The 20024-nt window shown below is 34.4% G+C and overlaps 1 protein-coding gene across 1 annotated transcript in view; it reads left to right on the top strand.

Moving 5' to 3' along the window:
* LOC107565116 (G-protein coupled receptor 124-like) overlaps nt 1-20024 on the top strand; it is an 88130-nt gene that overhangs the window by 64869 nt on the left and 3237 nt on the right. The window contains exons 3-14 of the mRNA XM_016250329.1: nt 5874-5945; nt 7852-7923; nt 8129-8200; nt 8693-8860; nt 11908-12072; nt 12168-12366; nt 14003-14192; nt 14424-14632; nt 16669-16796; nt 17028-17151; nt 18089-18237; nt 19796-19885. Of these exons, the coding sequence (XP_016105815.1) occupies nt 5874-5945; nt 7852-7923; nt 8129-8200; nt 8693-8860; nt 11908-12072; nt 12168-12366; nt 14003-14192; nt 14424-14632; nt 16669-16796; nt 17028-17151; nt 18089-18237; nt 19796-19885 (1638 nt within the window). The remainder of the gene's footprint in view (nt 1-5873; nt 5946-7851; nt 7924-8128; nt 8201-8692; nt 8861-11907; nt 12073-12167; nt 12367-14002; nt 14193-14423; nt 14633-16668; nt 16797-17027; nt 17152-18088; nt 18238-19795; nt 19886-20024) is intronic.

Below are 20024 nucleotides of genomic sequence, written 5' to 3'. Positions count from 1 at the left end.
GCAACTGAAGCAACATTCCAAAAGCATAAATGGTCATTTTTTAATACATGTACCTAATTTATTTCTGGAAGTGCACACGCTCCAAGCACAAGGCTGAGTAATTTTCCACAATTCCGGTCCCAACGTTTATCTTGGCATAGAGCCTTCCTTCTGCCATTGAACAAATTTATAATCAACATTAACCACAGAAAATCAACTCTTTAAAAGTGCACTTCTTCATGAGTTTACTGAAAAAATTGTCTGGACTTCACATTACATTACATGTGTATTTAATTCAAGCTCTTAAAATATGTTAGATATTTCAGTCTAAACTGGCCAGTCTTGAACTAGATATGAATACATTGGTTCAATTTATCTGATTATTAAAATGATGACATTGACATTTTACACATATGCTCAGATTATATTCCTCATGTGTTCTTGGGTTTCAAATGGATGATCATTTGCAATAATTTCAGTACAAATAAAAGTGAAATATTGCCTTTGACTGGATAGATGGGATAGAGGAAAACTATTCCAATAATCTGAGGAAGGAGAGGAAAAGCAGGAAATGAGTTGGAAAAATAAGAAGCAGGCAGATCCAGATTTCCTGTTTGGGTAGGAGTGGGTCAATGTAAATTTCAAGGCAGCGTTATAAGGACCCCATTGTGTAGCATGTCCGATGTGTGTGTTAGGGGCCATTACACGGGGTCACGTCTGCTCCCCCCTCTCAGGACTCCAGCGTTACGGGAAAAACAGTGTTTAAAAAAAAATAGAGAGAGAAAGGAAACCGTAAAAATAAATGAGAAACAACCTCTGTGCAGGGACAGGAAATGACATGCGGAACCAAAATGGCTTCGGCTATTTGCACCTAAATCTACGAAGCAACACACCTCACCATATATTGCCTGGCAACAGGGCTACATAAACTGTAATGAACTATATAACTTCATATTAGAAATGGAGAAATTAGAATATGTTTCATCTTATGTGGTTATGAAAAACAGCACAAGTCATCATCATATTCATGCCAGTCTCTGCTCTCAACGTGCACCTGTCCAAAAAAATCTGAAGAAGACCCACAGTTTATTATTATTATTATTACCGTATTGACCCGAATATAAGACAATGTTTTTTTCTTGGAAATACATCTGAGAAAACGCGGTCATCTTATATTCAGGGTCTAGACTTTGACATGTCAATAATACACACACAACAATAGGTGGCGCCAAATATGCATAAAACGAGTGAGCTATGAAATATATGTGATTGTTGGTACATTTGACCAGTTTTTACCATACTTTCAAAACAAAAAATAAAATAAGAAAAATATGCAATATGAAAATAATTGAAGACAAAATGTGTTTTACTGAGAAAAAACAAGATTTGGTTTTTAAAAAGCCTTTTTCCAAAAGGTACATCTGGAAAAAGGGGGGTCGTCTTATAATCAGGGTTGTCTTATATTCGGGCCAATACGGTAATATTGTTGTTTTGGTGGCTTAATGTGAGGAATATTTGACACCACATGTTAGAAAAAAAAAATTTCCACTGAGGCAAAATTTATTTATTTGTTTGTTTGTTTATTTATTTATTTTTTAAGTCAAAGTATCATTCTAGCAATTTGCCTTAAGCCATGTTATGTTGCAGTTTCTTTTTAAAATAACAGTTTACAGTTACTCACCAAAGGTTGATCAATTACATTAAATCTCATTTGCCGAAATTCTAAATAGAGCACATCGAGTTTAACAATCTGGATCCAGAAGTAAAAAATACAGTTAAATTATTGTTTAGCAATTGATTCATAAACATTTCAAGACATCAACCTTGAGCTCTGAGGTTGTTAAGTGAAGCCACAAATTAGTGTAATTTCAACTTCAAAAAATCTGCAAAAGTCAAAATCCTGTCATTGAAGTCACCATTACCATGTGAACTAAAGCTGCTACTTATACTTTTGTACAATTTGTTTTTGCATATTTTGAAATAAACTTGCAGTGCTTAATGGGATGAGCAGTTCATTCCTTTATAAAAGAAAATGCACGGTCTTGTCTTTTTTTTCCTTTAATTTTTATACATTTTAGGTATTATAACTCAATGCATCACAGCTGGTAGGACAGTGTCCCATATAAACCCCAAATCTCCATCAAGAGTTCAAATACTACAAAATGCTGTCTCAGGTCAGTGATTGAAGTGTGTCATGGCTTTCCCGTCCAAACATCTGCATGTTTGAATACCTATCATCATGTTCTTACATAAGGTCTTACTAAGAAAATCATAAACCCTGTGCTGGGGAAATTATTCAGCAGACTTTGGCTTGGATTGTAAGTGATTTAAAGACACGGATCAAAAATCATTCTTTATAAATCCTTTTGTGAAGTTCCCAAAGTTTCGTGGATCCCAACTGTGTGTGCAACTGCTCCAGAGTTTTAAAGACCCTGTGAAAGCACTTAATGAGTGCAGTTTTCTGTCTTGTGTGGACGCATTTCCTGTTGAAACAGGAAGTTGGGCCTGGATGTATCCAATAGATTTTGCCTTTTTTATACAGAGCCAATAGCATTTAGTTTACTTCAAAGACATGAACATGCTGTGAAACAAGTACATAAGAATATACTTAAGTGTGAATATACTTGAATTGCACATAATTGGACGTTATTTACAATCAAAAGAAATTGTATTGTAATTTAAAATGTATAATTAAATGCAGTCAGCTAAACTTCAGGGTATATTTAAACCACTTAAGTTGGATTTAAGTAAATCTTTATATGTAATTTCATGATTACTTCTACTGTCTTTGAAATATGGTTCAAATGACCAGCATTTATGGTAAACTAAAATATACTTCAGTGTAATTTATATTGTATATATTAAATATATTTGTAATTACACATTTGTAATGATGAATTTGTATATATGTATATGTTAAAATATATTACGTTTAAACGTAATATCAAATAACGCTAAAATTATGCGTGTGCTTTATATGTTAGTCAACACATCAAAATAACTGCACTTATTTAAAACATAGGTTATTAAAACAAGGATTTATAATTACCTGCAAGTTCAGTTTTTTTTTTAATTTAAAATTCAGATTTAATGCAATTAAGCACACTTCCTTTTCACATTTAACAATAAAAATTATAGTCAAGTTCTTTATTATGGTAGTCAACACATCAAAATAAGTGCACTTATTTTCAAATTAAATCGAAAAGAAAGATGACTAAAACAATGATTTATAATGTATTTTGATAAAAATATTAAATTTGATGTTATTACAATGTGAACATTTTTAAGTGTGTTAAGACACATAATTATGAAAGTGTACTAAGTGACAATTATTTCAGTATTGTATTACCTGTTTTTTTAAAATACACTTTTAAGATCTGAAGTACACTACAAGTACACATCCAATGCAATTAAGCTTCTTTTTCACAATTAACAATAAAAAGTATAGTCACGTTCTTTAGTATTGTAATCAACACATCAAACAAGTGTACAATATGTCTGAGTCAGCAATGTTTTTATCTAGAAAAGAAAGACATAATATATAAATGTGCTAAAAGATCATTTTGTAAGCTTTAGGAATATACTGCCATACTGACAAACAGATTAAGAGCCATAAAACTTCAGATTTCATGAGTCTTTAATCACTCCAGCCGTGCTGACATTGTGGTTCTGCAGTGTGTGTGTGTGTGTGTGTGTGTGTGTGAGCGCTCCAGACTTTAGGAAGAGAACTCTCCCCGTTCCACATTCCCCATCTGAGCGATAAGAGAGTGTCTGTGAGCCGTTGTGTTGATCTTCACACACAGAGAGCACACTTTGCTCCGACCTTTACTCTAGCGGTGTATGTGTGAGGAAACAGTGGGTAGAGTCTCTCTTTTCATCACAGTGCTAATGAGGGTTAGGACACGCTAGCCAGGAAACAGCTATTGTTCCCCGTCCAAGAGCACTGCTACTTGCACACACACGCATTTGTGAGGAGGTTCATTCAACAATTCACATTCATAGACTACATGTCCTATTTACACTGCTGTCGCATTCTTTTGTAGTCACAGGAATTCAAGCGTGTGTATTTAATGGCGCGTAACTTTCTCCTGCAGTCACTTTCTCATCTTCTTCCCCTCCGCTTCTCTCCGTATATTGGCTCTGATAGCTATTAATGTGTCAATCATGCAGCACTCAGTAGGCCATACAGATGTGACAGGCCATTCTGTCAAGCCGGTGTTAATGTCTTGGTTCCCTGCAAATATATACAGCATATCTGTTATCAAGCTGTGTAATGTTCATGTTTATATTCAGCACATGATATCATGCTGCGGCATTGTTTGCTGTAGTTATGATAGAGCTTCATGGATGAAGGACATTAGGAAAGAGAGGATGATTGATTGGTGGATTGTTTGTTTTGGTTCAATATTAGCCACATAATCAATTCAGTACATGAAGAGTTTGTTTTCATTGTGCATTCCAATTAATCTCAATCAAACTGCAGTTGGATTATTTTGATTAGGTTAAAAAATAACAAAACAAAAAAAATACAGCTAACTAACACAATAAAACACAATAAAAACATGCTAACATAATAAAAAACATGATTTTTGAAAATTAGACAAATTGAGTTATCTGTTTTTTTGCAAATAAACTCTTCACATTTAGTAAAAAGGCTACAACCTAAATTATAATAATACATATACATATGAAAATATATGCATATAATGTGTATATATAAAATGTTACATATAATTATATTGTTATGTTTGCATGCTATATATATATATTTTTTTTTTATGTTAGCATATGTATAAAGCACACTATATTTTATAATAAATATAAATATTTTATGTAAAACGTATTGAATCTAATGTACTGTCTAAGCTTAATGTAATGTAATCAGAATCAATGAATAAATCTCAGAACAGTGATGGGGAACTGCAGGGAATAAGTATTTTACATGTTTTGATTTAAAGTTTGCATGAAATTAAAATAGATCCTGTTAATTTTCTTAATGCACAGTTTTTAATGTAACTTTTAAAGATGGTGTAATCTCTAAAAAAATATTCTGTGCTCTTGTTTTGAGGATGCTGAAACAATGTTGAGCTATTATGAAACTTGAGTCGACCCTTATCATCCTCAAAATACCCTCATGGCCAATAAAAAAACATGATTTTAAAATCAAACGTCAGTATTAAGCGTATGAATCCATATTTTGATGACCGAATATGCTGCTAAGTGCTTTAACACATGGACAAAAGCAAACACAGAGATCTGGACCAGGACAGAGGCAGCATGAAACACTACCTTCAAAGCTGGAAATGAATATTTACGGTTTGACTAGTGAAGGTGTAACTTCTCTGTGGGAAGAATCACTTTAAACGCCTCCACTGTTTAAAGAGAGCATCTCCACTTTCTCCTGTGATGTGTGTCTGTTTTCTCTGCTTGGGGGATCTGCCTCCATTTTGAGACCAGGTGTGGTTTGAGGTATGGTTCAAAAAATGCAGGAAATCTCTTTCTTTCTCGAACAGAGACAGGACAAAGTAAACTATGTTGAAGGCAGGGAAAGGGTCTTGTGGTCAAAGGCGTATAAAATGTGTTCCATATTTTATTTCATGTTATTTTATGCTGATATGAACTGGTTGTTTTTGGACTCCAGTAATGGTCAGCATACACAGACATGTAACTTTCTTTTCTTTCGAAGCACATGTACATATGTATTCATCTGTTTTAGTATATTAAGTACAGTAAACGAAGGCAAAAATAGCATTTATTGCTCAAATGTAGAAACAAGGGTTGCTTTTTAAACTAACACAGAAGAGTGTAATCCATGGGAAATCTACTCAAATATATCAGTTAGAGTACATGTAAGTCGATCTGCTCAAAGGTCTCTGTGTTTGTCTGTTTCTCAGGGATCTCAGGAATAACTTGATCAGCACCATCATGCCTGGAGCCTTTCTGGGTCTCACAGCTCTTCGAAAACTGTAAGTACACCTTAAAATCATAATCAGTTATTATAACAGGACACCGGTTAACTTTCACTTGCAAAACTGTTTAACTGTTAGGGGCCGTTCACACGATTTTCCATTCCAATGCACTACTTTTCCATTGTTTTTCAATGAAAACACACGCTAGATGGACATGTATGACCGTTGTGTTTGCATCTTTTGCAGCGTCTCGCACATGAGCCCTGCGTTTTTAAGACTTTTAAAGAGTGTCAAGTTAAAAGAATTTCCGCTCATCAATGTCAGTTCCAGAACCGTGAACCAATCAGAAAACCCTGAAGGTGGGGCACGCGTTGTGAATTTTTGTTTACAGTAGCATTTTGGAATTGCAATTGTTTTATTTGACGGCAGTATGGTGGAGGAGGCATTCTGCACTGCGATTTAAAAAAAAAACATTCCTGAGCGCTGCGTCTCGCATTTTTAGATGCAAATATGTGTTTCGTGTGAACGGCCCCTTAATTAAAGAGTTTTATTTTTTTCAAACTGAGTGTCAATTCATAGAGTGTGATTTGGGGCAAATGTAATACTGGGCTGGGACATTGAAATAAAACATATATTTATATAAGTACTAGTGCTGTCAAACGATTAATCGCGATTAATCGCATCTAAAATAAAAGTTTTTGTTTACATAATATATGTGTGTGTACTGTGTATATTTATTTTTATATATAAATACACACACATACAGTATATATTTTGAAAATATTTACATGGATATACATTTATATATTTATAATCTTATATTATATATACATATATTTGATATATAAACATAACATATTTTTCTTAAATATACTGTATACATGCATGTGTGTGTATTTATAAATACATAATAAATATACACAGTACACATACACACATATATATATATATATATCATGTAAACAAAAACTTTTATTGTGGATACGATTAATCGCGATTAATCGTTTGGCAGCACTAATAAGTACTTAACTAAATGTAGCGATTCTACTAACTTAACTGCATTTTTCAGTAGTGTGACAGTAGCTCAGTTGTTCATAATGCAAAGTATTTTTTCCTTTAAATCAAAACAAATTTTTCCAACATGTACAGTTGCTTCAAAACATGTAGACACTTAATCTGCAATTAAAGCATGAATGTGTTTTCATTAACAACATTTATTTTTAACAGTTCAAATGTACTTTTTAAGCAGAAGGAAGTGAATTTGGTTTCACATAACAATTAATTTAAATAAAACACATGAATTGATAGTGGAGCATGTTATAGTACCTGTTATAGTACTTTTTCTACTCTTCCACACATTGAAACAAATTGAGTTTTGTAAATTAAATCAGTCAGTCAGTCATAATACCAGTCAAAATGTAGAATAAATTAAGTGTCTTATGCTCACCAAGGCTATATTTAGCGAGCGAAGATGATTTTCAGCATTGATAATAATAGGAAATGTTTTTTGATCAGCAAATCAGTATATTAGAATGATTTCTGAAGGATCACGTGACACTGAAGACTGGAGTAATGATGCTGAAAAATCAGTTTTGAATCACAGGAATAAATTACATTTTTAAATATATTAAAAGAATTTTTTATTTACATAAAAAGTTTATTTACAGTTATTTTACATTTTAATAATATTTTGCAATATTACTGGTTTTACTGTATTTTTCAGCCAATAAATATAGCCTTGGTGAGCATAACATATATGTATAGCCTGTGGTGTATAGTACCTTGACTGTAATTGAACTAAAGTAGTTTAAAAAGCTACAGTTTCAAAGTGTGAATCATTGATCACTGTATAATGATTGCTGCATGATGAAGTATTTTCCTAAGTTCTGAAGCACAGATCCATATGCTTGCTAAAACTGGAACACAGAATAACAATGCATCTGATTTACTGTAATCTGTACAGTGACCTATCCAGTAACCGAATTGGCTGCCTGACCTCAGAAGTGTTCCAGGGACTTACCAACCTCACAAAATTGTAAGTCATTATTTCTGAAACATATATTTATTGGAATACAAAAACACAGAAGATCAGTAGCGCTCTTGAAAGTGTTGCTGCGCCATACAGAGTAACATATGTTTGATAAGGATACACACAGCATCTGTTGCAAATGATGCATTTGATAATGTTCTTGTCATATTTAAGAATTGCAAAATGTTTCATTTGTGTTCTTATATTATAGAAACATCTCTGGAAACATCTTTTCCTCTCTGGATCCACATTTGTTTATGGAGTTACACTCTCTAAAGCTGCTGTGAGTTAAAGTGAATGTTCTCATGGTGCACATGCTCATTTTTTGTACAGAAAGAGATGTAATCCTGGGATTTCTAGCATGCCAATTTGTCAGTGATTTTTTGATAATTTTACAATGAACAAAACTAAGATATCTGTCTATAAGCCACAACTATATTTCCTAGAAATGGTTTAACTGCTATTAAATGAAACCTATTCTTTATCAAGTATGACAGGATAACCCTGTAATGCAGCTTTGGTGAATATTTCTGATCTCACCCAGTTCCTGTCACCATTAGGCTCATGATTAACTCTTTAACATGACAAAAAGTAGACCTAAAAAGTCACTTAAAATGTGTAAATGTCTTTGTATTAAATGACAAGTACAGTTTCTTAATTCATTCCGTTGAGGTTTAGGAAATACTAAATGTGTTTAATTACACAAATAAATGGACAGTCTTCTTCTGAACAAGAAGCTTTATCTAATTCTTACCTCCAATTGTGTGCTCATTAGGAACTTTCATTCTGAGTTCCTGTCATGTGACTGCGGTCTGCGCTGGGTCCCAGGCTTTTTCCACAGCAGTTCTGCTCGGCTTGGGGACGAAACACTGTGTGCGTATCCCAGAAGACTTCAAAACAAACCCCTGCGTCTCCTGAGAGAGACTGACCTCAGCTGTGGTGAGCAAAATCACTATCAATCTTATACAATATCATGTTCAATTATTTACATACAGTTTGCACATCTGAATGGAATTTACGCCAACATATTTACTTATAAACACATGCTCTATATATATTTTAGTGTATAGGATAGGGGGGAAGTAAACCATTGTTTTGGACAGAAAAAAAAAATATTATTATTATTATTAAGAGGATTTTATTAGACTTAAACTTATAGTTAATATAGTCCTTGTGGCAACTTCCTGATGAAATTTCTAGTATTGAAAATTATTATTTTTTAATTCAGCTATAGCTTTGTTTTAAACAAAATAAATCTATAAAAATATTTTATTTACATGTGACAATTTGAATATGACTATTTTAATTTGACTGTGAAGGACATACATTATTATTATTATCATCACATTATTTATTGTAACATTAACAATTATTCTTTATGGTTTTTATTATTATTAATAATAATAATAATACTGATTATTATTATTATAATAAGGGTTTTATTGGACTTTTGACTCAAACCCTTATTATGATGTAGCCCTTGTGGCAACTTCCCGAAACAAAAGTATTCAGTATTGAAACTTGCATAATTTATCAGTGACAACAACTTCTTAGTCTTTGATCAGTTTTGGTATTTTGGCTGAATTGCAGTGTTAGTCAAACCTTGTGTTTTAGCCAGCTAAGATCAAGTATATTTGCTGAACAATTCCCTATTTCTCTGACTTTTGCCACAGGGGTCTGACTGAATTTCTCAGTGACTTTCTGTTAAACCTCAACTCATCTTTCTGGTAGACATGCACTGCATTTTTCAGAGTCTTGGGCCTCAAACCGGGGCTCCTGTTACTGTTTTAATATCAGCTCATTTCGCCATCTCTTCCTCTGCTGCCCTTAAACATATTTATGTTGGCCAGAAGCACATAGCTGTGACCGACTAGGAAAGATCCCTCTGTGGGTTTGCAGTTGTGAATACATATCCTCAGTCCTCGACAAGGGACTGATTCACCCAGGCTGTTTCACAAGAAAAGCTGATTTTGAATGATTACACGGCAACAAAACACACAAAGAGCTTTCTTACACCTCCTGCTACTTGTGTGCGACAGAGAATACGATTGAATTTGCATCAGTTATTAACAAAAGAGATGTCTAGCAATGCAGTCTATTAGGACTAAAGATGAAAACAGATGAAAACACAGAAATCATTTCTGATCCATGGAAAATTGAAGGCCTAATCTCCTTACACATAATGCCCACAACACAAAGGGCCAGAATAAGAACAGCAGGAGACCTTGTTAGAATACACAAGCAAAATAATCTATATCTGCACTTCACAGATATTGTTAAATTTTAATGCAAATATTTCAAAAACTCATGACGTACAGTGCTGTTCTGAAGTCTGGAGTTAACAAAAATCTCATACACTCTTAAAAATAAAGGTGCTTCAAAAGGTTCTTCAAGCGATGCCATAGAAGAACCATTTTTGGTTCCACAAAGAACCATTCAGTCAAAGGTTCTTTAAAGAACCATCTCTTTCTTACGAGATTTTTATGATCTGAAGAACCTTTTTTCGCCACAAAGAACCTTTTGTGAAACAGAAAGGTTCTTCAGATGTTAAAGGTTCTTTATGGAACCATTTAGACAAAAAAGTTCTTCTATGGCATCGTGAAGCACCTTTATTTTTAAGAGTGTACTCACCAAGGCTGCATTAATTTGATCAAAACAGTAATATTGTATAATATTATGACTATTTAAAAAAAAAAATTCTTTGAATATATTTTAAAATGTAACTTATTCCTTTGATGCAAAGCTGAATTTTCAGCAGCCATTACTCCAGTCTTCAGTGTCACATGATCCTTCAGAAATCATGAGAAAAAATGTGATACTTTTATTTTTTTCAGGATTCTTTGATGAATTTGAAAGTTTAAAAGAAAAGCATCAATTTGAAATAGAAATCTTTCGTAACATACTGTCACTTTTGATCAGTTTAATATGGAAGCCCCATAGAACTACCGGTTTTCTCCCAATAAGTTAGTATACAGCCTATACAGTTGAGTAAATAACGAAGCGTATTCTATATGAGATAAATGATGAGTTAAATCTCATTAATTAAAAACCTGCTGCTTCATTCTACTGGTCATCTTCAGCATGTGCGGCTCAAAACAGGAATGCAGAACATTAATAACTACTGTCATATACGTGATAATGAGAGCAATATTGTAAAAAATGGTGTGAATTCTTAGGGTTTCGCTGACGTTTAATGTTAACTATCTTTTAATCAAAACATAAAGCATTATTTACCCCGTTTGTATCTGCGAGGCGTCTGTTACACATTTCCCCTGTGTGTTAACGTAATTATGACTGTCGAATGTCTGACTTGACTCTTGGTAATGTATTTTGCCCCGCCCCCAAAACATATGATTCGACTATCAGTCGAATATTGGCAAGATTCGAAAATTCCGATTCGACTATGAAAATCCTTAGTCGGGGACACCCCTATATTGTACACTGCTGGTCTTGAATAATTACGATTGTTTTATGTTTTTTGAAAGACGTCTCTTTTCACCAAGGCATTTATTTGATTAAAAATACAGTAATATTGTGAAATATTATTGTGATTTAAAATAACTGTTTTCTATTTTAAAATGTATTTTTTTCCTATAATGCAAAGCTGAATTTTCAGCATCATTACTCCAGTCTTCAGTGTCACATGATCCTTCAGAAATCCTTCTAATATGCTGATTTGCTGATCAAGAAACATTTCTTATCATCAATGCTGAAAACAGTTGTGCTGCTTAATATTTTTGTGCAAAAAGTGTATGCGCAAGGGAAGAGAAAAGTCCAAGCGACAAGAGGTGAAAAGAAGAAATGAGACTAAATAAAACAGATGGACTAAGAGATTTAAAAGAGATATAAAGTGAACAAAAGAAATTGGATTAAAATGGGGGAAAATATAAAAAATGAGCCATGGCACTGACCTGAAAAGGATAGAAAGACCAGGTTAACATTATTGAGTCAGAAAAATCATTACCGGTATAGCGTTCTGTTCATTTTTAGTGAGCTGATCCTGTCAAACGTCCACATCGAGGCGAGTGGTGAGTGGGAGTGTGTGGTGTCCACAGGCCGTGGGAACGCCTCGCGCAGTGTGGAGATAGTGGTACTGGAGAACAGCGCCTCCTTCTGTCCGGAGCAGAGAGTGACTAACAACAGAGGGGAGTTCAGGTAAGCGACTTGTTCTACAGCTTCACCTGAGGCTTAATAATGCTTATCTAGAAAAGTCTGGCATTATGTCATCTGTTTAACCTCTTTGGCCTCAGGTGGCCTAGAACTCTGGCTGGCATCACCTCCTACCAGCACTGTCTGCAGCTGCGCTATCCCTCCTTAACTATAGGAGGCGGCGTGGAGCAGAAGAAGGCGTCACGTAACTGTGACCGCTCTGGACGCTGGGAGGAGGGAGACTACTCTCAGTGCCTCTATACTAATGACATCACACGGGTCCTGCATACCTTCATACTGGTTAGTGACATTCCAGCTAGAGTCTTGTTTTTTTTAAAACAGTTTTTTTTTCGTCAAGTGTGATGCAAATTACTAATATGTAAGGCATTTAAAGCTCCCCCTTGTGAAAAAGAAGTACACTTTAGCATTCTTTTTAAAAGAGTATTTATTACTGAAATAATATACTTTACAAGAATGCACTTACGTGTAATTTGAATGCTGACTGCATGTGCATTGCAATTAAATTAAAAATCTTTATAGTTTAAATTTATATTGAATGCAATTGGGCTTAAAAGTGTTTACTAACCCAATTAAGTAGAACTTAAAGATTTAAGTTATATGTGATACATTATTATTACTTATGTTGTTTTTGAAATATGGTTAAAGTGTACTGCCGAATGTACTGACAAGCATTTATGTCAACTAAAATGCTTAAAACATACTTTTGTGTCATTTCTATTGAAACGTGTATGTTATGTATTTAAATGCATTTGTAGCTACACATTTAAAAAATGAAATTGCAATTTAGCACAATCATAATATATTGTTTTTAAATCAAATCACACACTACACTTAAAATATTAATGAAGTACTTTACATGTCCTTTAGTAACAAACAATTATTAAAAATGATTTCAAATGCACATACTTTTTACATTTGACATCACAAAATGCACTTTTAAAAAGTCTGTTAGGAAACATATGGTATTATTGTGGGGGGGGGGGGGGGTTAAACTCATTGCAATTCATATAAATTAAAATTAAAAATAATTTTTATCTAATTGCAATTGGGATGCACCCTAGTGAAAAGTAAATATACTGAAATGTATTTGAAATAGATTTATTTTGTGCTAAGTATACTACAAATACATTTACATATTTATGTACTTAATCAAAATACCCTGCAATTGTACTGTTAGTATACTAAACTGGTAAACAAAGTCTGCTAAATTGTAACAACTAATTTTGTACTTAATGCACTTTAATTGTTTGGAAGTTGTGCTGAAGTCCAACTAAAGATATACTGAAGTACATTTAAATGTGCTAAAGTGGAACTATTGCAAGTATACTTCAGGTACACTTTAAATATCTTGCATTTAAAGACTGATATTATCTAAAGATCATACAATCCTCATCAGTACTGACATTAAAACACATTTTAGGCTTAATATTAAGTACATTGTGCACAAGTAGTACTCCAAATAAAGTTTAATTATCATTTTTATATCAGTAAGTCCCAAGTAATAATTTTTATATCGGTATTCCCATGCAATAATTTTATATCAGTAAGTCCCAAGCATTTATTTTATGAAATAAATGTATTTTAAATATATTACTTTTTTACTAGGTCAGTTTAGGGCCTGAAATCATTACATTAATTTCGCACTCAAGTATAAGTATATTGTATCCATAATAAGTACTCCTTTTAAAAATACGCTAAAGTGTGCTTCTTTTTCACAAAGGGAAGCTTTTTGTGTTACGGGGGGAAAAGTGTGTTTTTGTGTTGCCTAAAAATTGTTTATTGTCTTAATCATTGGTATCATATTGCTACTACTGCTGTTTTATACATGTAAAAACAAGCCATTTAGACATGGTAAAATCACTTAAATATACCGCTTTTGTTTGGCCCTTATTTTTTCTTGTGTTTCTCTCTCTAGAATGCAGTGGCTCTTGCTTCAGTGTCTCTCCCTGCGTCTCTTTTTCCACCGAACGCTCCTCCTGACTGTAAGCTGCAGTTTGTGGCATTCCGCAATGGAAGATTCTTCCCATTTACCAGCAATTTCACAGGACATTCGGACCTTGCCCGCAGACGTGGCATCAACACTCCAGTTATCTACGTTGACCTTGGTGGGTTGCCTTCAGCTCGAACATTCAAGGGATTAAAAACATTCATCAAATTTTTACAATGCTCTCAGTAGCTGGTTGTATACTGATGTAGTAAAGGCATTTTGGGAGAAGACCAACAGGATTCATCCTTGGACTCATAAAATATTCAAATCAGAACAGTAAATCTAAAGAACTTTTACCAGAGCACAGATGTAAACTTTCCTGCTTTCTCTCTCTCTCCTTCTTTTTCAGATGGTTGTAGCATGTGGAATCAGTCCGATCCCATTATTGTGTCACTACGACACACATCACCTGGAAATGACCCTGTTGCTGCCCACTGGAGCTTACAGGCGCTGGAGCATCATGGGAGTTGGAGTCTGGATGGCTGTCAGCTGGCCCATAGTGATGCATCCACCTCTACGCTGCACTGCTCTGTGCTGAGCAATTACGCTGTACTTCAGGTGACACCTTTATAAAATACAGATATGACCTGCTGTGGGTATTGTAATTTTGATGCCTCCTAAGAGATATTTTTTCAAGGCCAACATCTCACATATCCTTCATGGAGGATCCCAAAATGCATTGCGCTGAGCTCTGTGAAAAACTACATCTAAGATGTCCAACAATGCAAGAGAAATGTCAATTGTATATTTCAATTTTTTTTATTAAATTTCAGTCAGACCTCAAAAATGTTAAATCAGTAAAAAAAGGATGCTAACACCATGCACCATTGGATTCAATCACGAGTCCAGTCTTCTGCACAAATCACTAAATGAGTGATATGTTGGGTTGCTTGTTATGTCAAGTCAAGTATTAGGTTTTATGACCGTTATGATGTTGCCTTGAAATGTAGGAAGTAAACATCAAGGCAGCTCAATAGGTTTTGGAACAGAGCCACTGATAAAATGAAATGGAATGTCTAAAATACATCAGTGTTATTATTTATCCATTCAGTTGCGTAGTTGCTAACCAAGTGCAAAGTTTGTCAGCTTGATTAATAGCCTGGATGTGGTTGGTTTTATCTAGTTAATAAGATAACCTTTACTGCCTGCGCTTAGTAGAGAGATACTGTATAGTCAGTCCTTTACTTGAGGAGGATAGGTCTCCTATTACAAACTGATATTTTATGCAACATTTTTTCATCATGACATGCGTCAAAGGATTGTAATGTTCAGCTAGGTCCAACACTGTTTTTGTTATTGAGGTAATTTGGTAATAGATGGGCTATCTTGGCCATTGGTTGAAACTTTTTAGCACTGAAGAACCCATAATTCACAAAAATGGCATCAGAGCAATTTCTCTTAACCTTTTTTATGAGAAGAAATGGCTATATTTAAATAGCTATTTATCCATTTTTCCTCACAAAAATTTTCAGTTTGGTTAAATGTTTAATTCCATTTGTTACTATCGATATCAGCAATATTGGCCTAAAAGATTACATTTACATTAAGTCATTTAGCAGATGCTTTTATTCAAAGCGACTTACAAATGAGGACAATGTAAGCAATCAAAATCAACAAAAGAGCAATGATATGCAAGTGTTACAACAAGTCTCAGTTAGCTTAACGCAGTACACGTAGTAAGGTGTTTTTTTAATTATATAACATAAAAAAAGAAAAAGAAAACAGATAGAATAGAAAAAGAATAGAGCAATCTAGTGTTAGAAGTCTTTTTTGCTTTTGTTAATTGTATAATAAATAAAAAGAAAACAAATAGATAGAATACAAAAAGATTTGAAAAGCTAGTGTTAGTTGTTTTTGTTTTTTTTGTAAGAAAACAAGCAGTAAATGAATAGAGTGCAAAAGTGTAAAAGGGACAAGTTGTTGTTGTTGTTTTTTTTAAGAATAGAATTAGAATAGAGAGTGCTAGAGTTAGAGGGTCAAATAAAGATGGAAGAGATGTGTTTTTAGCCAATTCTTGAAGATGGCTAAGGACTCGGATTGAGTTGGGCAGGTCATTCCACCAGGAGGGAACATTTAATGTAAAAGTCCGTAAAAGTGATTTTGTGCTTCTTTGGGATGGCACAATAATTCATTGTTCACTTGCAGAACGCAAGCTTCTTGAGGGCACATAAGTCTGAAGTAATGAATTTAGGTAAAGGGGTGCAGAGCCAGTGGTGGTTTTGTAGGCAAACATTAATGCCTTGAACTTTATGCGAGCGGCTATTGGTAGCCAGTGCAAACTGATAAACAGAGGTGTGACGTGCATTCTTTTCAGCTCATTCAAAATTAATCTTGCTGCCGCGTTCTGGATTAATTGTGAAGGTTTGATTGAACTGGCTGGAAGACCTGCCAAGAGAGCATTGCAATAGTCCAGCCTGGACAGAACAAGATTCAAGAGTTGTGAAACATGTAGAAGATGGCATCTAAACCAAAAAAAGTGGCATTTCTTACACCTAATCTTTTTTTTTAGGTGTCCTAGAGTTATAGCTCGGCTATGAAGTCATATATATGACGTTTTTAAAAGATTCTCTCCATTTTCCCTGTCAATGTTTCAGGAGATGCCAGATTTCCCGGGTTCACCTTTGATTCCAGTGGAAGTGCTCCATCCAGTGATCTACACCTGTACTGCAGTGCTGCTCCTCTGTCTCTTCACCATCATCATCACATATATATTACATCACAGGTATTTGTCTCACTTTGTTAAAATGTGACAATTCTGAGACTGAAAACATAGACTACATTGCCAAATGTATGTCAGTACACCCAAAAACTCAAAAACTAAAAGAATACGGTCCTGCAAACTGTTTCTACAAGGTAACACAATTCTGTCATTGCACGATTTGTTATTACTTTGAACATGTTAAATTAGAAGTGGACATCCATATGAAATTGGCTTTTCTTTTTCTGCCATCAGCTCTATCAGAATCACAAGGAAGAGTTGGCACACTCTCCTGAACATTAGTTTCCACATCGCAATGACTTCTGCAGTATTTGCTGGAGGCATCACTCTGACAGGATACCCAGTTGTATGCCAGGCAGTAAGTCCCCATTTCTCTTACATAATACGTTTTTTTATTAAAATGAAAATGACAAAAATTATTTTTTTTATTATTATTTACTCTACTTTAATTGGTTTCAAACCTGTATGACTTGCTTTCTTCTGTTAAACACAAAAAATATATTTTGAAGAATGTTCGCAAACAAACAGTTGCTGGTAGCCATTGACTTGCATAGAATGGAAAAAAATAAGTCAATGGCTACCATCAACTGTTTGGTTACCCACGTTCTTTAAAATATCCTCTTTTTTGTTTTACAGAAGAAAGCAAGTCATAAAGGTTTAGAACAACTTGAGGGTGAATAAATGAATTAATTAGGAATTTTAAACAGAATTTTCTCTTTCTTTCTTTCTTTCTTTCTTTCTTTCTTTGTTTCTCTTTGGATTTATGTATTTATTTTTGGCGAACTATCCCTTTAAGCGCCTTTCCAAGCTTTTCGAGGTCATCTTTCTTTCTTTCTTTCTTTCTTTCTTTCTTTCTTTCTTTCTTTCTTTCTTTCTTTCTTTCTTTCTTTCTTTCTTTCTTTCTTTCTTTCTTTCTTTCTTTCTTTCTTTCTTTCTTTCTTTCTTTCTTTCTTTCTTTCTTTCTTTCTTTCTTTCTTTCTTTCTTTCTTTCTTTGTTTCTCTTTGGATTTATGTATTTATTTTTGGCGAACTATCCCTTTAAGCGCCTTTCCAAGCTTTTCGAGGTCGTTTCACAAGCAAACAATGCATGAATGTACAAAATATAAATGCAAAACAGTAAAGAAAAATAATAATAAAGACAAAATCCATAAACTAACTTTTATTTAGCATTGTACTAAAAAAATACATTAGCTACAGATTAAAATATTATCTGATATTTTCTTTTCTATGCACTAATGTATTGTTACTCTACTTGTGTTACTTGTTTTACTCATGTATTTACACGTTTGTGTCAGGTGGGGATTGTTCTTCACTACTCTTCTCTGTCCACTTTGTTATGGATCGGAGTCAGTGCCAGAGTCATCTATAAAGAAGCCTTATTAAGGACTCCACAGCAACTAGAAGGAGAGTCTGCTGTACAACCAACCCAGCGACCCATGCTCAGGTCAGTTAAGTCATAATGGATGGCTGGAAGCGTTAGATGATTAATAACAGGTTGTTTTCGAAATGTATCTTTTGCAAGCACACTTAAACTCTTAGATACCTGTTTTTTCTCTATAATATGGCCCCAGTGCCCATAAAACCCTCACAGAACAAAAATTCTTTGTAATCCAATCAATAGGCCTATTTGGACTGTATTTGTTTTACATAGGGACATGAGGTAAAACAAGTTGGCCTTTTTATTGCCGTCCAAATGAGAAATTTCAGTGTTTTTGTCCAAACACCTAAGAGATAATTCTAGGCTGGATTAGCTACTTTTAATAAACACCACTGCAGTCAGAAGTTTCACTTATCCTTCGATTAGCAAGGTAACAGTTTAGCATACTAGCTTAGCATAATGCTAATTGGTTAAAAAAGCTCTTTCAATTAGCTAGATATCACTGTAACACACTACAGTTTGATCAGGCTTTGAGGAAGGTGCATATGATTCAGTGGGGGATGGGATCTTGAAACTGGTTTCGTCCCACAACAGAATCCCTTGTCCTTGCATCTGAATATGTGCGTTTTATAACAGACAGGTCGTGCAAATATCCCTTTTACATTCAGAGTTCATTCTTAAGAAACGATACAGTTTGAAAGTCTATAAGTTGTAACGGTGTGAACATCACATTTGATGACGACATTAAAAGTTTCTTGTCATCATCTTAAAAGGAAGCGTATGGGTTCCATCAAAACTTTTGCAGTATTCAGAGCAGCTGTCATATCTCAAATCGGTCTGAAACATTGACAGTTTTATGGGCAAATGTCATATTGAATTAGCACTTCCTGAGTAGAAACTATTGATAGGCGTGTACAGGAGCAAAATGGGCTTTTGAGAGCAACTGAATGGACCACCATGATGTAATAACTAATCAAAGACCTCCATTGTCCAGATAAAAGCTGATTCTGCTGTTATGGAGAGCCAGACAGAGGAAAACGAGAGCCAATGGGGGAATGGAAAAAGATAAAAGTGGACAGAGAAGTTATAAATCAAACGAGGGATAGGTCTAGTTAAGGCTAACTTTCACATGTCCTCAGAGACATGCATGCAAATATATTCATTCCCTCTAGTCTGTGTTCTCTGTTTTTACCCTAGACCTCCGTGCTCTCCACATCCCCTGGGGAGGTCTGGCCAGATCCCACGCCTGCCTCCTGGGATAAATCCTGTTATATTTCCCCTCTCTCCTACACTGTCTGGAGCCCAGACTTGGCTCTTCATTGACAGACAGTGACACAGAACTGCCTAATGCATAGACCACACAAAGTTTTTTACGCCAAGCAAAAGGCAAAGGCCAATGAGAACATCTGTAGCAAATATAGCAGACAGTAGCATTACGCACATTAAAATTTTTGATCATTTTTTTGTATCATATTTTGTATCCACCTTGGCAACACAACAGTAAAAGGATAGGCTATCCATTATTTCTATCTTTGCAGTACTTTTTAATATGATTAAAATGTTAACATGGTTAGCACTTGACCACTAACAGTTTTCTTTTCTCTATCTCTGTTTCCCTCAATAGATTTTATTTGATAGCTGGCGGGGTCCCACTCATCATATGTGGTATCACTGCAGCTGTAAACATCAATAACTATGGAGACAACATTCCTTAGTGAGTACTGAGTTTTAAAACATTAGGAAAACTAGTTTGCTCTTGTCTAGTTTTAAATGTTTATACTATTAACAGCCTAAATAATGCTAACTTTAAATCACTGATTCTTGATATATAGGTCAAAGAACATTCCACAGGT

The sequence above is a fragment of the Sinocyclocheilus grahami genome, unplaced genomic scaffold, assembly GCF_001515645.1.
Source record: "Sinocyclocheilus grahami isolate Dianchi unplaced genomic scaffold, SAMN03320097.WGS_v1.1 scaffold982.1, whole genome shotgun sequence".
Classification (NCBI taxonomy): Eukaryota; Metazoa; Chordata; class Actinopteri; order Cypriniformes; family Cyprinidae; genus Sinocyclocheilus; species Sinocyclocheilus grahami.
The sequence above is the reverse complement of the archived record's forward strand: the minus strand, read 5'-3'. Positions and strand labels throughout refer to the sequence as shown.